This window comes from Notamacropus eugenii, chromosome 1, assembly GCF_028372415.1.
Source record: "Notamacropus eugenii isolate mMacEug1 chromosome 1, mMacEug1.pri_v2, whole genome shotgun sequence".
Classification (NCBI taxonomy): Eukaryota; Metazoa; Chordata; class Mammalia; order Diprotodontia; family Macropodidae; genus Notamacropus; species Notamacropus eugenii.
This window is the reverse complement of record NC_092872.1, coordinates 647,317,686-647,337,667: the sequence shown is the minus strand read 5'-3', so window position 1 is coordinate 647,337,667 and position 19,982 is coordinate 647,317,686. Positions and strand designations below refer to the sequence as shown.

The window sequence follows — 19,982 nt, the reverse complement described above, 5'->3', positions numbered from 1 at the left end:
GCATGACCAATGCAGACCCCATGGACTTCCTGGAACATGTGTTAGTAATTTAGTTGCAGACATTTATTTCTTTGTTTTACTGCTTGGCTCTTTGAGAAAGTGTTGGTGCCGGGTTATGGGCTGTCTGGATCATGTCAGAGGCCATGGGGATCAAGTTCATGTGACAGGCCAGACTAAGGAAGGATGAAGTTGGAGGAGGTGAGGAAACTGACCCTTACTTTCAACAGCAACAAGTCACTGCCTGTCTGTGGACTGGGGCCAAGAGCCTGGGCGTTTTACTTCTGCTCCAGCTGAACAAACAAAACACTTTTGCCCATTTGGCTTTTTCATATTTCATCCACAGTAGTTCAGTGAGAACCCTTTCTATTTCTCAAGAAGAAGTCCTTATCCTTCATCCTTCTTTCTCTCTTGATGCTTACTCCTTTAGCCCCATCTAGAAGAGGCGACCTTGAAATCCTCGGCTACTGCATGCTGCAATGGCTATGTGGGAAACTGCCCTGGGAACAGAACCTGAAAGATCCTGTGGCCGTCCAGACTGCTAAAACAAAGTACACACTTTTTAAGTATTCTGTCGCTTACAAAAGCAGGTCTGGAAGGAAACATCAGAGAAATCTGGCATCCTGGAGAAGATCGCCTTTCACCCTACATGGAAGCTAGAGCAAATTTCTTTAATTAAAAAAATGTTGTAAGAAGCACTGGGAAGATATAAACTCTGAGAAGCCACCCATAAATATACATGTAGATGAGCTCTATAGTAAGACATAAAACAGTTTATTTGTTCCCTTTTTAGGAATTTCCAAAGTTTAGATTCTCGATGGTGTTATTTTCAAGGAATAACATCTTCATATTAATATATACACAGTTAAATGAGTATTGAGAATTGGATGTGGGTGACATTAACTGTGCCAAGCACTGGTGTTAACATGGGGTCACAATGAACCATTTATTGTTTTTCAACTGAGAATGTCTGTCTTGTTCTTGTGACTTAAAGGAGATGGGTTTTCTTTTATAGGAAAACCTTTTGGTTAAAGTTGCACACAGGAGGCAGATGATCTTACAGCCACATAAGCATTATTAGAATTCCAAATCCAACTTTTTATCAGCCAGAATCTGTGTTAGAACAAGAATTAGGTCAGAATAAGAACCCAGCACATTCCTGCTCTTCCATTCTATTACTGATCAGGCTTGAGAAAGTCAGTTGCGCTTAGCACAAAGTAACCAGTTTTTCATTATAGACCAAGATGTGCTTGGCAGTAGTTATCCATAGATGTAATATCACAATTGGAAAAGGCAGCAAAGTTTTAAGTAGGGCAAGTCACAACAGAAGGGCACAATAGGGATAACTGATCCACAGAAATCAATCTGCAAATTGTGTGGCATCAACTCTCAGCAGAGAGAAAGGTTAGCTTGCAGACTCTGGATAATACAGACTACATTTGTAAATGTTGACATATGTTATATTTAATATTTCTCCTTTGGAAGTTTGGATTGCCATAGCCTTTTTTCTCCTCCTCCCCACCCCAAACTAACACATAGCCACAATTCAATGTTCCATCAATCATTCATGCTTTCCAGGATCCATGTGTCCAAATTAACCCTTCGACACCTGGCATTCCTCAGAATGTGAGCCACATAAGTATTCAGAAAGACAGATGTTTACATGCAATGCTCTGGTCCAGTTAGAATCAAGAAATTCAAGGTATTACACTCTGTTTTGCTGAGTGGGAAAAATGAACTTGAATTCATATGATATTGTTAGGATAATTGGAATTAAATAGATATAGTTTATGTTAATAAAATACTACCAAATACTTGGTTAACTTTTTTTTTCATTAGTGTATCTGTAGTTTGGTGTTAATCTAATAAATGTGAAATAGTACAGGTTCTCACCACCCCCAATCACCACATCGTAGGTCTTTGGCTAATTTTTGGTATTTTCTGTTATTCTGCATGACAATAGAAGCCTAGCATATATGTAATATGTGTGTATATACACACATCTATACACAATCTGTCCCAGTTATGTTTACTGTAGGGAGATATAACGCTGAATATCCTCATTTTGGTGTGTTTGTAAACTCTTCCTTTATGCCGCTTATTTTCCTAGGCCACGGTGACATTACAAATTGAAATGAGCACACGATGTGTTTGTTGTCGTGGTTTTGCATATGTCTGGGTTTGTGCCGTGAAGTGCGTACCACAAGAATGTTAAGTTGCATTTTTAGTATTTGTAGTGCACACAGCTGAGTGCAATGGAAGGAATTGTTTATGTCCAGCCTAATGCACAAGATATATGTGGAAATCTAGATTGGGGAAAAAAGCATCATTTTTTTAAACCTTTGCTTATCAACCTGTTTATTATAGCTTAGTCACAGCCATTTCTTATTGAGGAGACAAATTATCAGTGCGATTTGAATTTTTCAAATGGAACTGCCTAAGTAAGAAGGTTTAAAAATCAATTACAAGTGTCCTAAAAATTCATCTCTTCTCCCCCCTCCGTTTTCATGTTTTGTATCAAATGAAATAGTGTACATAAGAAGCTTTGCAAACCTTAAAATACCATATAAATGAACTACCATTATTATTTTAAAAGGACAAAACACTGACATTTAATCTAATTTTCCCTTAAAATGTTTCTATGGAGAGTAATTATGACAGATTTCATTCCCAAAGTTAACTTAGACATCCCATTCACATGGACTTACTATAAATCAGAGCATTCTGCTTTTTATTCCAGTATTCAGACACTGGTTAAAAATTAGGACTGGTCAGAAGGAATTCTGGCCTTCCCCCCTGCCCCGTATGATGAGAATAGTTAGCCCTCTCAGAGATCCTTCCCCACAGAAGCCTAATTTTATTGTTGGCTAATTTTTCAAATGGATCACCTGCTATAAAACAAATTAAATGTGTACTTTGCTTTGTTTTAGTCTTCTGGACGAGCTCCCCAATTCAGTGACGAAGTTGAATCCTTCTGGAAACAGCTGCCGTAAGTCTGATTATCTCCTTGATAGGACATTTTACAGCTCCCTGCCTTTGTCTGTCTCCCTGCTTCACTACCCTTCCCCTTTCCACCCATACCCTACCCCACCGCCTCCATACCACCACCACCATCACCCCCGCACCCCCCAAAAAAGAAAAAGAAAATTCATCATAGATAGGTTGCTGTCTGGAAGGGGAAAAACAAAGGTTTTAATAATTTAGTGTATTTTTTTACCAAAGAATATGAATCTACAACAGAAAATAAGCAGATTTCTAGTAGTGGTAGGATTACTCTGCTAATTGGTTATTCTTTAGGGGCTAAAGTTTTGAGAATCCTTCAAGGGCTTATCATCCAGGTGTACCTCATTTCAGGTGTATGTGTTAACACTTTTTTTTCCTTGCTCATTTATAATTTAAAGAAATGTGTTGATGGGCACCAAGAAGAAAAAGTTATAGAAACTGTTGTTCCAGAAAAAGATGACTGCGTGCTATTAAGCATGTGTGGTGGCTTTGGTGCTTAATAAAGACTAAATACAGCAAATAAGTACTTTACTTTTACACTGAATAGGTAACAGGAACTTCTAGTCTATCCAAGACATAGGAGCTTTGTGTGTAGAAATGAATTAAGTTGTTTTCTCACTGAAGCTATTTAGAGGATGCCTTTATTCTTTAATTGACAGAATTATCAGTATCACCCAAGCTCTTGTCATTTGTGTATGCATCCATGACCCATTGTTGAGCTCTGATTTAACTACTGAGTCAGACCATCATGTAGAAGCCCAAAAAAGGGTCAGCTTGGCTTATATTGTCAGGCTTTCTTTCACCACAGAGGGTGATAAGCAGAGGGGATTCTTGCTCTCTCTGTTGTTGTATGGCTGAGTCCCCAGATGAGCAGTCAGGTAACTCTTAGGGACCTGAGTACCTTGCATATTGGCCTGATGTAAAGCAGTTCCACCATGACTTCTAGCCAAGAATTGAAAAGTACAGTTAGTCCTTGTTGATATTTTTAGTCATTTGTTTCTCTCAATATCATTTTTTTTTAAAAGCTTCCAAAGGAGGTTCCTTAGCATAGTGAAAAGCACACTGGCTTTGGAAAGAGATGACTTGGGCTCCAGTTCCTCTGTTTCTTTCTTTTCTTCACTTTAAAAGTGACGCAGGGCAAGTCACATAATCAGCTTACCCACTCAGTGCCTCATAAAGCCCACAAAATCTTGGACGATGTGACCAGTCCAAGGCCTCTTTGAGCTTTAAATTTTTTAATCCTCTAATAGCTAGTGTTTAATATACTGCTTTAAAGGCAGTTGGGTGGCATAATAGATGGAGCACTGGTCTTACTCATCTTGAGTTCAAATCTGACCTCAGATAATTACTAACTGTATGATTCAGGGCAAGTCACTTTATTTGCCTCAGTTTCCTCATCTGTAAAAAAATGAGCTGGAGAAGGTTTGTAAAGTGATTTACATAATGGCATCTCATTTGAGAGATAACATAGTGCACAATGGATAGAGTGCTGGGCCTGGAGTAGGGAAGACTCATCTTCTTGAGTTCAAATCTGGCCTCAGACACTTGCTAGCTGTGTGACTTAGGGCAAGTAACTTTATTCTGTTTGTCTCCATTTTCTCGTTCATAAAATGAGCTTCGGAAGGAAGTAGCAAACCACTGCAGTATTTTTTCCGAGAAAACCCCAAATGGGGTCATGAAGAGTAGAATCCAACTGAAATGACTGGACACATCTCAGTTGATCCTCATGACAAACCTGTGTGGTAGGTGCTATTATTATTTTCATTTTACAGATGAGGAAACAAATTGAGAGAAGTTGATTTGCCCAGAGTCAGTTGGTGTCAGGTCTTTCTAACTCATTCATTATACCACCTAACCTGCCTAATCAGGCCCTGTGAGATAAAGGTGGCACTTCACATGTCTACCAACTTTGAACAAGTTCTGTTTACAGTAAGAACTTGCCCCAGTCATAGCCTTAATTTCACCAACTTCTTCTCGTCAGTTATTTAATAATTATCAGATGCTTTCCATGAGCCCAACATTCTGCTTAGCACTGGGAATATAAACATAAGTAGAAAGAAAGACAGTTCCTGCCCTCAAGGAGCTTCTGTAGTAATGGGGGAGGAGTGTGCATGAATGTTTTGCCTTTTGGTATCACTGTGTCCTTGGCACCTTATGCCAGCAGCCTTCATTTTCTTTTTTTTTTTTTTCCTAGAGTGAGAGATAGGAATGAAAGGCTGATTTAAAAAATAAGTTAAAAAATTATTCAGTGGTTAGAATACCATGAAAAAAAAATCCAGACTTACTTATTACTTGGTGTAATACTGGAGGATCATTTCTGAAGTGACATTTAAGGTCCTTAAGAGCAAGGACTTGGTCCTAATTTCATCTTTATATTCCAGCAACCTAGCATAAGGTCTTGCATCTAAAAGGTATTTAATAAAAGTTTGAATTAAATTGTTATACCTCTTTTTTGCCCTCCTCCCCCAAAAGAATTGTAAATGCAGTTTTTTTTTGTTTTGTTTTGTTTTTTTTTAACATGCAGCCAAGTTGTACCATGCAGGGATTTATTTCACTTAAGCAAGAGGAATGCTTCCGTGGTGGTAAAGAGTGATGCTCTTGCTATTTTTACTTACAGGTACTATATTAGAAATCATTTGGAACCACAGCAGGACTCCTGAAGGGATGATTGGACAGTGTCTTTCCTGGGTCCTAACATTTCCCTTATTGACTGATAAAAGTTTTATTGCTACTGTCAGAATTATGTAACTTTAAACAAGCCACACAGAAAAGCAGCATGGTTAGGCAACTGGCCTTGAAGTTAGGAAGGTCTAGGTTCACCTCACACCTCTGACAAATTGTTGCTCTGCTACCCTTGCAAAGTCCCTCAGGCAACCTCTCTAGGACATTTAATTGCAGAGCTGGTATAGATTTTCCGTGGTAGAGGGAGTTTCCTCATTCAGAGTTCTACATACCAATAAAATCATGAGTCTGCATCAAAAAACAAATCAGACACTTTATTCTTAAATTAGGAAATAGTTTACGTGAAGGAGACTGGCTGCTAGCATCATAGAGATGGAAGCTTTGTTAATTTTTTGACTTTAAAAATGTGCAACATGCACTTTAATAATATTTGTCATTTTTATAGCACTTTTATAGCACTTTAAAGTTTACAAAGCACTTTACATATATTACCTCATTTGAGCCCTAGGATAAGTCTATCAGATAGGTTCTCTTATACTATTTCCTCTTGAAGGAAACAATATAGTTTAGAAAGTTAAGGCTTCTCATACTTTAGAAAGGTTTGCTTCTTTAAATAATAGATAGTGATCATATTCAAATAGCATTCATTCTCTAGCATCAAGGACAGATCATCCACTACTAATGTTCCCTACATCTTAGCCAGTCTTTTAACTAGCATTTATTAAGTATCTTCTATACACCAAGCACTATACTAAATACTGGGGCTACAAAGAAAAATATTTCCTGTGCTCAAGCTGCCCATAGTCTAGTTCTGTAATTCTAAAACTAAATACCTCTTCTAAGATGCAAGATTTTCTTTTGTTACCTCCAAAGTTAAAGTGCCAACATCTTAATGCTTCAGGTTGACAGTAATTCACCATTTAGGAGTCAGGTTGCTGTGTTTTTTCTCTACCTTCTTCAGTGTTTCTCTTTCTCAAATCCCAGGCCCTGGAAGATTCCTTCCATCCCATAGGAACAGCTGGTCCAGTGGGATGGTCCTAAAGATTTCTTTTTAGCTACCACCTTTTGGAATTTCCCTTTGTTCCCTGCTTGGCACAAAAGACCTGATTTTTGCTAGTGAATCAGTCAACAAACATTCATTAAGGGTTTATCATTTGTCAGGCACTGTGTTTGAAAGTGCTAAGCCAGGAAAGGCAGATAGATACATAGTTCTTGCCCTCAAGGAGCTCACATTCAAATAGGGGAGAGAATATGCAAACAATTCCATACTTATAAGATCTACAACATGTACACAGAAGGTACCTTAGGGAGAAGGCCACCAGCAGTAAGGAGGTGGAGAGGAGGGGCTGTGCAGTATGGAGGGGAAGGGGAAAAGAGAGAAATATTGATTGGAAAGTAGCAGATTGTGATGAGGGTGAGGGAGGCCAGTAACTAATTTTTTAATGCTCAAAGAAAAAATATTAGAAGTATTATATTGATCCATTAAGTATGGAGATGTGTCCAAAAGGTACTGAAAGGGAGTTCAAAGCCCCTATTTCATCCTACTTTATGGGAGTTACTTTGACATGAGGGAGGAAGGCAGAGGCTCTACTCCTCAGTAGTTTTTGGGTTGTGGCAGGGGCTGTCCAGGACTTTGGCTTAGGAGAGGTGTAGTATGGACATTCCAAGTTGGAACTCCCCATATATCTCCACAGACACGCTGTTACTCATAAATAGTGGTTAGTTTCTGGTAGTACCATCTATGATTTATGTACTCTTGCATTCCTTGCAGACATCTGGCAAGAGCAGTAACTCGTTCCCTTCCCTCTTTGCTGTTCCTTTCTGGGAATGCCTTCAACTCAACCAAAGTCTTGCTTTCAATTTGACCTCAGGACAGGTTGTGGTTAAAGCCTGCCCATGGCTTGATGAGAGGTGATGAGAAGAAAGGATATGGGAGAAGAGGAAGGCAAAACACTCCTTTACTATCCTCACCATTTTCTCTTGTTCTCTAATGAGTACCTACGGATCTTGTTCATAGTCTCCTTGGTTTATCCTGTCTCTTTGTCTCCATTCCAGAGGTTCTGTCCTTATTCAGATCAAAGTATTTAAGCAACTAATACTTGGCTACAAAGGGGATCCAAAAAAATAAAGCCCTGTCATATACAAAGGGAAAATAATAAAGTAATTTAAGCAGGGAGAGAGTACTAACAAATGGGGGGAAAAGCTTCATGTAGGATGCCAATCTGAACTCTGCTTAGAATGAAACTAGGGAGAAAGGGGTGAGGAGAAAGTCTATTCCAGGCACATAGGAGCTCTTGTGTGAAGGCACTGTGACAGGAAATGGAATGTTGTTTATGAATGGCAACTAGTTTGATTAGAAAAGAAAGTGAATGGGGAGGGGGGTTGGCAATAGAAATAATACTGGAAGGATAAATGGGAGGGAGCCTTATCGTGGAGGGGAGGACTTCAGGTGCCTAACAGGTTTTGTATTTCATCCTAGAAGCAATAGGAAGTCATTGATATTTGGGTTGAAGTTAACAAGGTGGTGTGTTTTAGGAATCTCGGTTCAGCAGTTATATGGAGGATAAATTGGAGTGGGGTGTGATTAGCATTAGGGACACCAATTAGGAGGCTGTTAAAATAGTCTAGGTGAGAGCTAATGAGTGTCTTGAACTAGATAGGAGGGGAAATAGAGACTGAGTGGAGAGGAGACAGATGCAAGAAATATTGTGGAGGTCGGATCAACAAAACTTGGCATCTGATTGGGTGGGGGATGATGGAGAGAGAAAAGTCAAGGGTGAGTCCAAGGCTGCAGACTTTGGCAAGTGGAAGGGTAGTTGGTGATGTAGTCAACAAAAAGAAGGAAGTTTGGAGAGGGAATGAGTTTGAGGAAAATACAGTAATTTCTGTTTGATATGTTGAGTTTAAGCTGTCTACAGGACACATCCAGATGTGGACATTGAGTTGGCAGTTCTTTATCCCAGAATTTTGTTCTTATAATGGAATGTCTGGGATAGACTGAGTATGACTTTCCCCTCTTCTAAAATAGGGATGTTTTCAGTTCTTCTTGTGGAACAAGAGACCTTCCTCTCTTACGTGTGTCTTTGATTTTCCTTGCAGAATCTAAGTGGAAAGTGGGGGTGGGGGGAGAGGTCAGCATAAACTGGAGCCATTTTACTCTTTTTACTAAGCAGTAAAAACCCTCAGAAAACCTTACAAAGGTTCTATGCAAGAATAGATTTTATTCCTAGGGGGGCAGGGAAAGAGGAAATCCTGACTGGAAATAACAGGTGGAGGTAGTGGAAAAGGAAGAAGGGAGGCCAATTCTTGGCATTGTGGAATAGAAAAGAATGACTCACAAGCAAGCTGTGATTGATGACAAAATTTATGCAGAATTATTTATCCTGTAAATAGGCCTCATATCACCATAACTCCTCACCTGTTCGAATATACTAGGGACGTTATGTCATATTATTCATTGTCACTTCAGTAGAATGCATGATCCTTGAAGGCAAGAATGCTGTTTTTATTTCGAAATAAATGTTTCCTGATTGATGGTCTCTACCCTGCTATAATAGCTCAAAATGCTGATTGATAACAGTTCTTGTTGACAGCGGGCAAGATAACATCATACCTTGTAAATTGATCTAGGGGGAAAAACCAACCCTTGCCCTGTTATGTCACTTAAAAATTGGGCCAAAAACCTAAGTGGATGAGGGAGTTCGGGGGGGGGGGGGTGCAATAGCAGTGCCAAGGATAGGTCAAACAATTTGATTTTTCAACAGCAAAGGTCAGGGGAGGGTGCATTCTTGGCACTGTTTTTCCAGCAACTAGCTGCTGCCCTAGTGGCCAGGGTAGTTCAGAAAGACCACACCGCTGTCAGCTGTAGTTTCACAGTTCTTGATGCAACTGCACTGCCACCAAGGGCACTAATTTAAGCCATAGGCTCCCAGGGAGTAGCCCTGAGCTGTATGCTTTCAAAGAGTCACTGACTGGGCTATAATGGGGGAATTGGCATGTGGGAGCTCCCTGCTGCCATTTGTGCCAGGAGGGATCAGGGGAGAGTGCCAAGGACCCTGTAGTTCCCACACCACCACCACCATCACCACCTCTGCCTGCATGATGGGGGATATGTAGGGGGTAGGAAACCCCTTTCTGCCAACACCTGCAGTTTTCCTGAATGCTCTTGCCACAGAATGAAAACATCTAAGTAGGGAATGAAGAGCACATATGTTTGTGTAAAGAATCATTAAAGGGAACAAAAACAAAACTCTGGATTTCTGGGATCCACTGAAAATGGACAACACAGTCACTCGTTTTCATGCTGATTTTTAAAAGCTCTTACTTAGAGCATCTTATGCCCTAAATTTCAGATCTCGATCCTTTGAAACAAGAATGAAAAATAGTGTGTCCACTTGAATCACAGCTGTGGTTGCACCTCATTTCTTGGGTACCAGCTGACTTTCAGTGCACCTCACATCTGCCTGTGCATTTTTTATGATACTTCCCAATACAGAACCAATGCATGCAAGATTGCACCAGCTGAGAAACTCCTCCCTTTCTTCAGCTCCATTAGTCAGGAAGATTGTACGGTGAATGGAAAGGTCTCATCAGATGTACAGAACTTCAGGGTGTCAAGCCTGGATGAGAACCTGGAACACAAGGCCATTCCTTAATATACTATTGTAGCCACTAAGTAGGAACCTCAGTTGATACCTGCTGAGATTCTTTTCCCTAGGAATGCTGTCAGTCTACTGGCCAAATAACCTTGAGTAGAGATGTTACTTTTTAAAAAAAGCAACTTTTTTGCCTAACTACTGAATATATCTACTTCATTATCGCTTTATAATGTTTATATTTTTAAAAAATTATAGTCATCAAATCCAGATTTGGATTCTGTCTGTGAGAATAGTATATAAGCAACTAAAAAGCGTTCATTTTTACTTCAAACCTGTGCTCCATCCCACTCCATTAATACATAGATCACTTTATTTCAGTACTTTTGAGAGCCTGGAAAACATTTGTCTTTGGGCATTTGGGTTTTCTGATAGGTGACAAAGAACTTGAAGCTATAAAAGAAATTTAACATTTTTCACAGAAAGAAATGACATTTTAAAAAAATGCCTTTCAGGTGAAATTGCCCAGTTTTTGGCATGTGCCAATGGTTTAGCATATGATGAAAAGCCCAACTATCAAATGCTAAAGAAAATCCTGTTGGATGGATTGGAATCAAGTGGAATACTCCAGAAAGGACTACTGGAATTTTCCGCTGCTGGATATACCAGGAGTCCAAGTGCTTCCTCCAGAGATCAAAAAGTAAGTAATGTGGTCCTTAGGAGTTGGTGATTACCTTTTTATGAAACTTTTGTGCCATAGGAAACTGATTTAGGTCCCCAAATGAGTCTGGTCCTGAAATTTCTTGGTCATTAGGTTTGTTGATTCCTGTTTCCCCTCATTTGGCCCAAACTCCAGGATGTCATCTCTCAAGGAAGAAAACTGCCACAAGTAGTTTTGATAAACCCATAGTTTCTCAAGTGAAAGCAGTAGGAATAGGAAAAAAAATAACTAGATTATTAGTATCCTGAAGAAAAACCTGACCTCTCATCGCTAGATTAAAGGCAAAGTTGCCTTTATTGGTCAAAGCATTGAATTCACTTTCTTGCCTCTGTTTTCCTCCAACAATTTGGTCAGTTTTGAGGTGATGATATTCTACATTATTTGTATGCCGTGCTGCATGATGATTTTTCTAGAATGACATATTGAAAACAAAACAGACATCATTTTTATGGTTCTACCTTCCTACCCTCTGTCTCTCCCACTTTTTTTTTTCAGTCTTGAAAGCTTGGGTAGGCAGATTTGAAAAATAAAAAAAAGCGACTAAGATTGATGCCATTAGTGAGATTACTGAACCTGCAACAAAAAAAACAGTTCTGCTCCTTCAGGGAAACTACTTTTATGCAAAAGACCTGTTTCTTCTCTGATGCGTGTGCAATAAGACAGGGTCAGGGTGCCATTCATTTTTAATATTTTTTGTGAACTTTGGATCATCACAAGTGTACATGAGCCAAGAATGCAAGATGCAAACTAATGTGACTGATAGGCTGCTAGATGAATGGTGAGTCAAGTATCAGTGCACAGATGGTTCTGATTTGCTGAGTTTTGTAGCTGCTGCAACTGAAGACATAAAATATCCTTCTAGTCATAAATTAGCTCTTTGGAAGCAAAACCTTGGCACCAGAGCTTTACAACCTTCAATTAGTAGGGAAAGAAGTATTTGAATGACTGTGGTATTGACATCTGTAGGCCTGCATAGTAATCATTCCTAATAGAAGAGAATATCTGTTTGAGGAGGTTTTGCATGGCTAATTAACTACCAGTGAGAATATGTAATTTTTTCATGATCTCCTGATTGTCACCTTTCTCTCATGATACAATTACGTTTTATTGTAGCAAGTGGCTCACAAACCAATTGTCAGCACTATTTACGTATTGTAGAAGGCAGAACAAAAGTTCATGTTTAATAAAAAGCCACTGGATTTTGATCTTGGTAATTACTGTGACTTATTTTAACAGTTTTATTGACTTTTGTGTTTTTATCACTTTTGCAACAAAACAGAAAAGCTATTTCATTGACATACATTTCCCTTACAATAATGGTCACCACTTAATCTGCACTAATTTAAGCAGCTTTTTCTCATTTTTGTAGTTTTTCAGCTTAGTAAACTTAATTGAAATATAAAAGACGCTAATATAAAAAGTGATATCTATATCCTCCTTTGATATAAAAATTTAGATTATACCACCATAATCTTTATTTTTATCAAGAAAGTCCAAAGGATTTTTTTTATATTTTATGAAACCCCTTTTATAGGAAAAGAATAGAGTGTAAAATTCTTTATTGTCAGGTACCTCAACCTGAAATAATATTTTGCCTTAGTTCTTTCAGCTCAGGGCATTTAGTAGGTGTGAGAGGCAAAAACAAAACACTGACTCATGAGAATATCGGAAAATTAACCAATGTCTTAAATAATAGACATTAAAAACAAAATTTACTGTCATGTTAGCCTGGATATAGCTTTTAAAAGTATCTGTCATATAAATATATATAATCAGTGGTTGACTAAGTATTTTTTTTTTTTAACTTAAGAGTATTTCTTAAGGGTTTTTCTTAAATAAAAATTTATATCAGATTTATAGTATAAAATATTACACATATATATATATATACATATATATGCTCACATAAGTAATTTCGGTTAAATAAGCATTTTCATCAAGCAGCTAAGCATTCTATTTAATATTTTAAACTTTTTAATTTTCATTTTTCCTGAAGATTTGTTGGGTGCAAATTCTCTCCCCTGATGCAGCTCAGAGTTTTCTCTAAATGAGCTTAGAGTGCTATCTGTGGCATTGAGACAAATGTGCCCTGCCACAAAGGAGGTCACATGGTCTCATGGATAAAGTGCCAGGCTTGGAGTTAGAAAAACCCAGGTTCAAATCCTGCTTCTGACGTTGGCCATCTAACAATGGGTATATCACTTTATCATTCTGAACCTGTTTCCACATCTCTAAAATGAAGAAAATAATATGGTATCACTCAGGTCTGATTAGTTGGGAAGCTTAAATGATCTAGTGCATATAATACTTTGTGATATATATATGTGTATGATATATATATCACTTTATATTGCATATATATACACAATATAAAGCACCATGTATATTATATGTCAGAGGCAGAATTTGAATTAAATCTTCCTGGTTCCAAGGCAAGACCTCTCACACTAAAGCAAAAGGAATCTATTTTCATACTATTCCAGAAAATACATTAGAAAATTTCCGTAAAAATATGACAGCATAAGAGACTGAGGTAAACTGAATACAGGAAACTTTCAATGATGGAGAGTGTGTATAACAAAAAAAACATCTAAAAATCTAGGATTTTCTCCTTGTGCTTTACATGGTACCACTTTTGTTTTCTGCATGGAGTATATTTCAAACTCTTAGCTTCATTGTTCTTAGGTTTTTGTTTTTTTTGCTCATAGTGTGTAATATAAAAAGTAAACAAAAGGGTTCCCATGACTCAATTTTCAGGAAAAAAAATGGACAAAAAGGTCTGTGGATCTGTCTGTTATAAAAAGCTATTTTCTTCTGAGTATATATGGAAGAGTTACTGGTTTCTTAAAATTTTTTTTTAATGATACATTTTAATTAGCGGTTAGAAAATAGCCCATCACAAGGAGTATCCCGGGGAAAAAAATGCATCCAGTTCCTGAAAGGGAAAAGTGAAGAAGTCTGTTCTCAGTTATCCAGAATTAATAACACACCTGGAAATTCCAAATAGTGCTGCATATTTTGAGTAAAGTCACCAACTGGTCAGAAGTGGATAGAGAGGCTTTGCTGATTGTACATGGTAGACCACAAACACTCAATTGACCTAAGGGTGGGGATAATGCAAGACCCCGCAGTATTTGTTTTTTGATTATCAAAAAGCATTAAATTTTATAGCAAAATGCAGTCTTCATAGCTGTCCTTCAGCCAAGTATGTATCCCATGTTAAAGTCGTGCAAGATTTTTTGCTGGATTCAGAGAAAGAACTGTTTGGTCATCTTCTGATTATCACTATCAAGTAAAGCATGAACAAGTAAGCATTTGCTCAGCAAACGTATTTACTATTGCCTTGTAGGCTCTCTGGTCAGGCGCCTAAATGAAAGAGGGATTCCATATACAGCAAAGCAGTCTAGGAGATCCTGTTTGTCTTTTGTCAATGACTTTGTGCAGATTACATCAATTCCTTGATTATAACATGACCTCCTTAACAGAGGCAGCTAGGTAGCGCAGTGCATAGAGCGCTGGACCTGGAATCAAGAAGACCTGAGTTCATATAGCTTCAGACACTAGCTGTGTGACCCTGAACAAGGCACTTAACCTCTACCTGCCTAAGTTCTATTACCTGTAAAAGGATAAGATATTTGTAAAGCATTTGCAAATTTTAAAGCACTATACAAATGCTAGTTTTATTATTGAGTCCATAGCCACTCAAGATCAGGCTTACAGCCACACGAGGAAAAAACAGGTGGGTAATAATTGCTCTGATTATATCATGCAGTTATATTATATTATATCATGCAGTCTGTTCATTAGTTTTAACATATATCCTGGATAGGCCCTGTAGATGGACAGTGAATAAGTCTAAAAATTGAGCAAGAGTGAAGATTGGATTGAATTTGAGAAATTGTTTAGTGTTTTCAAGAGAACAAACTGTTCTGATACTTAAAAAAAAGAACAAACCCCAAAAAACCCCCGTGACCTAGAGGAAGATATCCATCTTTTAGTTAGGCTCTGTGAGGAATTAATGAGAGGATACAGATAAATCACACAGGTGAAGAATGACAAAAATCTCAGGTGTAACAGCTCTTAGAGGTTATCTACTCCAACTGGTACCTACTAGTCTCATCAGGGCAGCTAGGTGGTACAGTGAATAGAGCACCAGTGCAGGAGTCGGGAGGATCTGAGTTCAAATCTCACCTCAGACACTTGACACTCACTAGCTGTGTGACCTTGGGCAAGTCAGTTAACCCCAACTGTCTCATCCTGGGTCATCTCCAGTCATCCTGATGAATATCTGGTCACTGGACCCAGATGGCTCAAGAGAAAGTGAGGCTGGTGACCTGCACAGCCCTCCCTCACTCAAAACAAAGTCAAGTGCAAGTCATGTCATCATTTCTCTGATGGCATGGTCTTCTTCAGCAACGAAGGATGAACACACGGTAGTCCCTGATGGGTGGCCATCTAGTCTTTTCTTTAAAACCTCTATGGAGGAGGCTATGCACGACCTTTCAAGGCAGCACACTTCACTTTTGGACAGCTTTAATTATCTGGAACTTTTCCCTCGCATTTATTTGAAATCTGCATCTCTATAGCTTTCTTTCATTGGTCTTAGTTCTGCTCTCTGAGAGCAAACCAATATTTTATTTGAAAGCATATACTGCATTCCCCATCAGTCTTTTCTTCTCTAGGTCACATGTCCACAGTTCCGTCAGTGTTTGTGTCATGTGACCTGAGGCCACTTCAACATTCTAGTCTTCTCTAGATGCTATGTAGTTTATCAATGTCTCCCATTCTGGTAGTTTCTTTGTAGCCAGGTTATCCATGTTCTTTTTTAGACTCTATTTAGGACCAGCTGGATTATCCCCCTCTGTAGCCCTTCACTCCCCACCCCTGCAGAAATAGATTTCAGCTAAACCATAGGGAAAAATTCCTACCAATGGAGAGTTATCTTTAAAGTGGGGTGGTTTGCCTTAGGTAGCTGTCCATTCTCTGACAGTCTTCTCCCAGCCCCCGCCCCCTTACTATGAAGGTCTTAAAGAACAGACTAGGTGACCACTTACCAGAGATAACTGTAGATGGGATTTGTGGGTACCACTTGAAGGTAGCAACTACCATCTGAGATTATCATAGGGTAAAGGACTCAGTAAATGGAGGGGGAAGGAACCATACTCCCATACGTTAGGCTGGCATCATCCTCCCCTTCCCTACAATTCCTTTAAAACATACACTTTGTGATCTAAAGGACTACAAAATAGAACATTTGGCGAAGCAGCATAAATGACAAGTACAAGGTTAATTTGATGAACAAGGTGGTAGTAAATCTGATTCTAAACCCCATGTTATAAACTCATCTTTTTGAACTATCATTCCCCAATAGTTTTAAGAATGTATGTAGTCAAACCCTCTTGTATTTTTAGTAGCTGGTCTCTTAAACAAGATTTTAACTGGGAAATGGAAAAGTATCCACATTTGAACTATATTTGAATATAGAACTGCTGACACTTATGTGTTTTAATGGTTTACAAAGCGCTTTAGGTACAGTATCTCCCTTGATCATATGGAAGTTTCCTGTGGGGATTTTTAACTAGCAGTTAATTCATTAGGCCTGTAGCTTTTGGGAAAAACTTTTACTGTTTTCAGTTTCAACTTTGTAGATCCTTTTTTCATATTCCTTTCCCTTCCCCTTCCTATCTGCTTGGTTTTATAAAGGAGCTCTCTATCAAGGTTATATCCTTTACTGTTTGTGCCCCAAATCCCACTACTGGTGCACAGGTTTTTTTCTATGTTGTTCTCTTTCACAAGAGAATGTAAGCCCACATTTAAATGTCTTAGGTCATTTAAGGAGAGCCAGACCTGGGAACAATAATGAAAACCTTGAGTTTTGGGCTGGTGATGGTATATGTATTTGTTTAGCGCATTTGTTTTCTTGGAAGTAGACCATCTTTTTTTAATTGTATGAAAGGGTGGAGTGGTATTGATAAATAGCCCCTGAGTAATTAGGAAATGCATTTCCAAAGTGGAAGTAGTAAAAGGCTTGGGGATGCCATCCTTGTGATAAGCTGGGTCCTGCTGAAAAAAAAAAAAAAGATACAAGATGTTGTTGTGACAGCTTAGACCTATACACAATATGCCAGCATATTTTAAAGGGGAGGAAGGGGCGAACACCAAGCACTTGGCAAAAGAGGCTAAACTGTGACTACAAATTGAAGCTTTGCTTGCCTAGCCATTGTAGTTCATTCTCTGTTTTGGCACTGGTGCCTCCATTATTTCCCCTTTGTGATGTTCTCATCTCTTGCCCCTTATTTAATCCCTGCTCTCTCAGCTGTTTGAGGTCTAAAGCTGCTGCTCTGCCTTATACTTTGGCAGAAATGCTTCTACTTTCTCTTTATTTGTGCATTTCAGGGGGCACCACCTCCATTTTAATACCTGCTTGAAGGATGTTGAGTATCAAACACCCCCAAAACCTAACATCCCTGCATTAGTCACAGTTTGCAGGGCATCCCCCTGGTATTCAAGAGCAGATAATATAAACTATTATTTATATTGCTAAAAGGTCAATCACCTATGTGAAAGGGAGTCGTCATCATCTCATTTTAGACTTTCACATTAATTAGGCTCACTGCAAAGGTAGGAAACTAAGATGTAGTTAATTAATAAGAATTTAAATTTCAAAGACTTAACTGAATTTACTCCCAGCAAAGGTTAATAATGAATTCATGTGCAGCTTTAAAATATGACAAACAGTTTTCTGTAAAAATGCTTTTTTTCAATATGCAAGTTATCTTTAGAGATGACTTTTGAAGAGAGCATATAGCAGCACTAATTTTAATTGGTGTTGTGTTACTGATGAGGAATAGACAGGATTCTGCCTGATACAACAGTTTCTCCTTACTGTCCAATTGATGTTCTCCTTTTAATTTTTTGTTCTTGAAATTTACCAGGCCTACATACATACCCTTTGACCTAGCAATACCATTACTAGGTCTACATCCCAAGAAAACACAAAAAGGTAAAGGACTCATACGTACAAAAATATTTATGGCAGCTCTTTTCTGTGGGTAAAGAATTAGAAATTCAAGGGATGCTCATCAATTGGGGAATGGCTGAACAAGTTGTGGTATGTGATTATGACGGAATACTATTTTACTGTAAGAAATGATGAGTAGGATGCTCTCAGAAAAACCTGAATGACTTGAATGCTGATGCAAAGTGAAATGTACTGGGTAGAAAGTAACAGCAATTTTGTAAGATGTTTAGTTGTGAATGACTTAGCTATTCTCAGCAATACAACGATCCAAGACAACTCTGAAGGACTTGATGAAAAATGCTATCCCAGAGAAAGAACTGATTTATGGCATCTTAATACAGATTGAAGCATACTTTTTTTTAACTTTATTTTTCTTGAGGTTTTTTTTGGTCTTTGTTTTCTTTCACAACATGACTTATGAAAATGTTTTGCATGACTACATATGTATAACCTATATTGAACTGCTTGCCTTCCTCAATGGAGATGTGTGCTGGGGTGGAAGGAAGGGAGAGAATTTGGGACTCAGAGTTTTAAAAATCAGTGTTAAAAATTGTTTTTACATCTAGCTGGGGAAAAATAAAATGCTAAACATTAAAAAAAAAGAGGGGGAAAAAAGAAATTTACCAGATTTAGAATTTTCAGGGCTCCAGAATACATTTTCTCTTGCATGTGACAGTTTTTTTTCATTGTACTTGTTACATACTTTATAGCAACAGGTTACTGCACCAAAGCCTATCACAAAACAAGTCAACCAAGTTCAAAGCAAGTCAAAAGATGAGAGAAGTGCTGAGTCTCATGTAACCCGGAGACAGGTACAAAAAGAGGAGAAGCTGGCTGGATTGATTAAAAGCAAAACAGCTCAGGTAAGAGGTTTTTGTTTTGTTTTTCCCTTAATGTTTCATTAGAATATGCCCTTTGGGAATAAAGACATTTTATTTTCTCCCAAGAGCCGAGGTTGTGTGGCTTTGTTAAATAAGAGACAGAAAAATATCCAGCTGATCTAATCAAAGCAGCTGACACTGGTTATCACAGAGGAAAGATCAGAGTGAGTACATATTGTTTCCAAGTGCTGTTTTCTTTCATTATCCCAAGAATATAATGAAATGCACTTTATTTTTTTAGCTTACGAACTGTTAGAAATACTCCGACGTAGCCTGTACTCTGGAATTAGTATCTCCCAGAATTGACCCTTGTAATCACATGCAGCTAGGTTGCAGCCTTGTCAACAGAGCTGCATTTTGCACTGATGAATGACTTACAGACTTACCGTGCTGGTGGGTGTTTGACTTTTCACCCTTCAGCAGGTGACTGGTTCAGACACATAACATCTATTAGTAACCCTTCTGGACAGTAAGAAAAGGCAAAATGAAAATGAGGTCTTTATGAACTTGTTCACACAGGTGGGTGTCTGCACTGAACAAAATGGTAATTTCCTCAAACTCTTCTTAGTGTGTGACTGTTGGTTCTGAGCTGTGACTGTTTATATGTAAGAAAAGATAACTCACTGAAAGCAGGAGCATCTGATGATTTCTAGTTACTGCTGTTCTGTTCCCCTACCTCACCCCCCCAGTGCATTTTTGGCTTGTCAAATCACTGCTTTTATTGTTTTTGCCTTTAACCAGCATGGCAGAGAATGTCCCTAGTGTTCACAGATGTAGCTCTCAAGTGTGTGTTTTCCTAACCATCCCTGGATTGTGCTTGGTGTGATTTTGCTGCCTTTCAGACACTGCTCTCTAGTGTTGCTAAAGAATTTATTTTGATTCTAGAGTTTTTGGTAGGGAAGCCAGCCAAGTTATGAGAATCCAGGACCCCTGCTTTAGGGTCTTCCTGTTGCTCTTTACAATTGGTACAGTAATACAGGGATCCAGTAAAAATAATGGATAGAGAGCTGGGCCTTAAGTAATACAGAATTAGAATACAGCCTCAGTCTTTACTAGCTGTATGACCCAGCCCTGGGCAAGTC

At 38.5% G+C, this 19,982-nt stretch overlaps 1 protein-coding gene across 3 annotated transcripts in view; it reads left to right on the top strand.

Annotated features, from left to right (window-relative positions):
* Nucleotides 1-19,982, top strand: part of VRK2 (VRK serine/threonine kinase 2) — an 88,177-nt gene that overhangs the window by 66,090 nt on the left and 2,105 nt on the right. For 2 of the 3 annotated variants that reach the window (XM_072635501.1, XM_072635502.1), the window contains exons 9-12: nt 428-548; nt 2,928-2,986; nt 10,793-10,977; nt 18,730-18,882. In XM_072635501.1, coding sequence (XP_072491602.1) covers nt 428-548; nt 2,928-2,986; nt 10,793-10,977; nt 18,730-18,882 — 518 coding nt within the window. Of the gene's footprint in view, nt 1-427; nt 549-2,927; nt 2,987-10,792; nt 10,978-18,729; nt 18,883-18,966; nt 19,065-19,982 lie in introns of all 3 variants that reach the window. The other variant, XM_072635504.1, reaches the window with a different exon arrangement.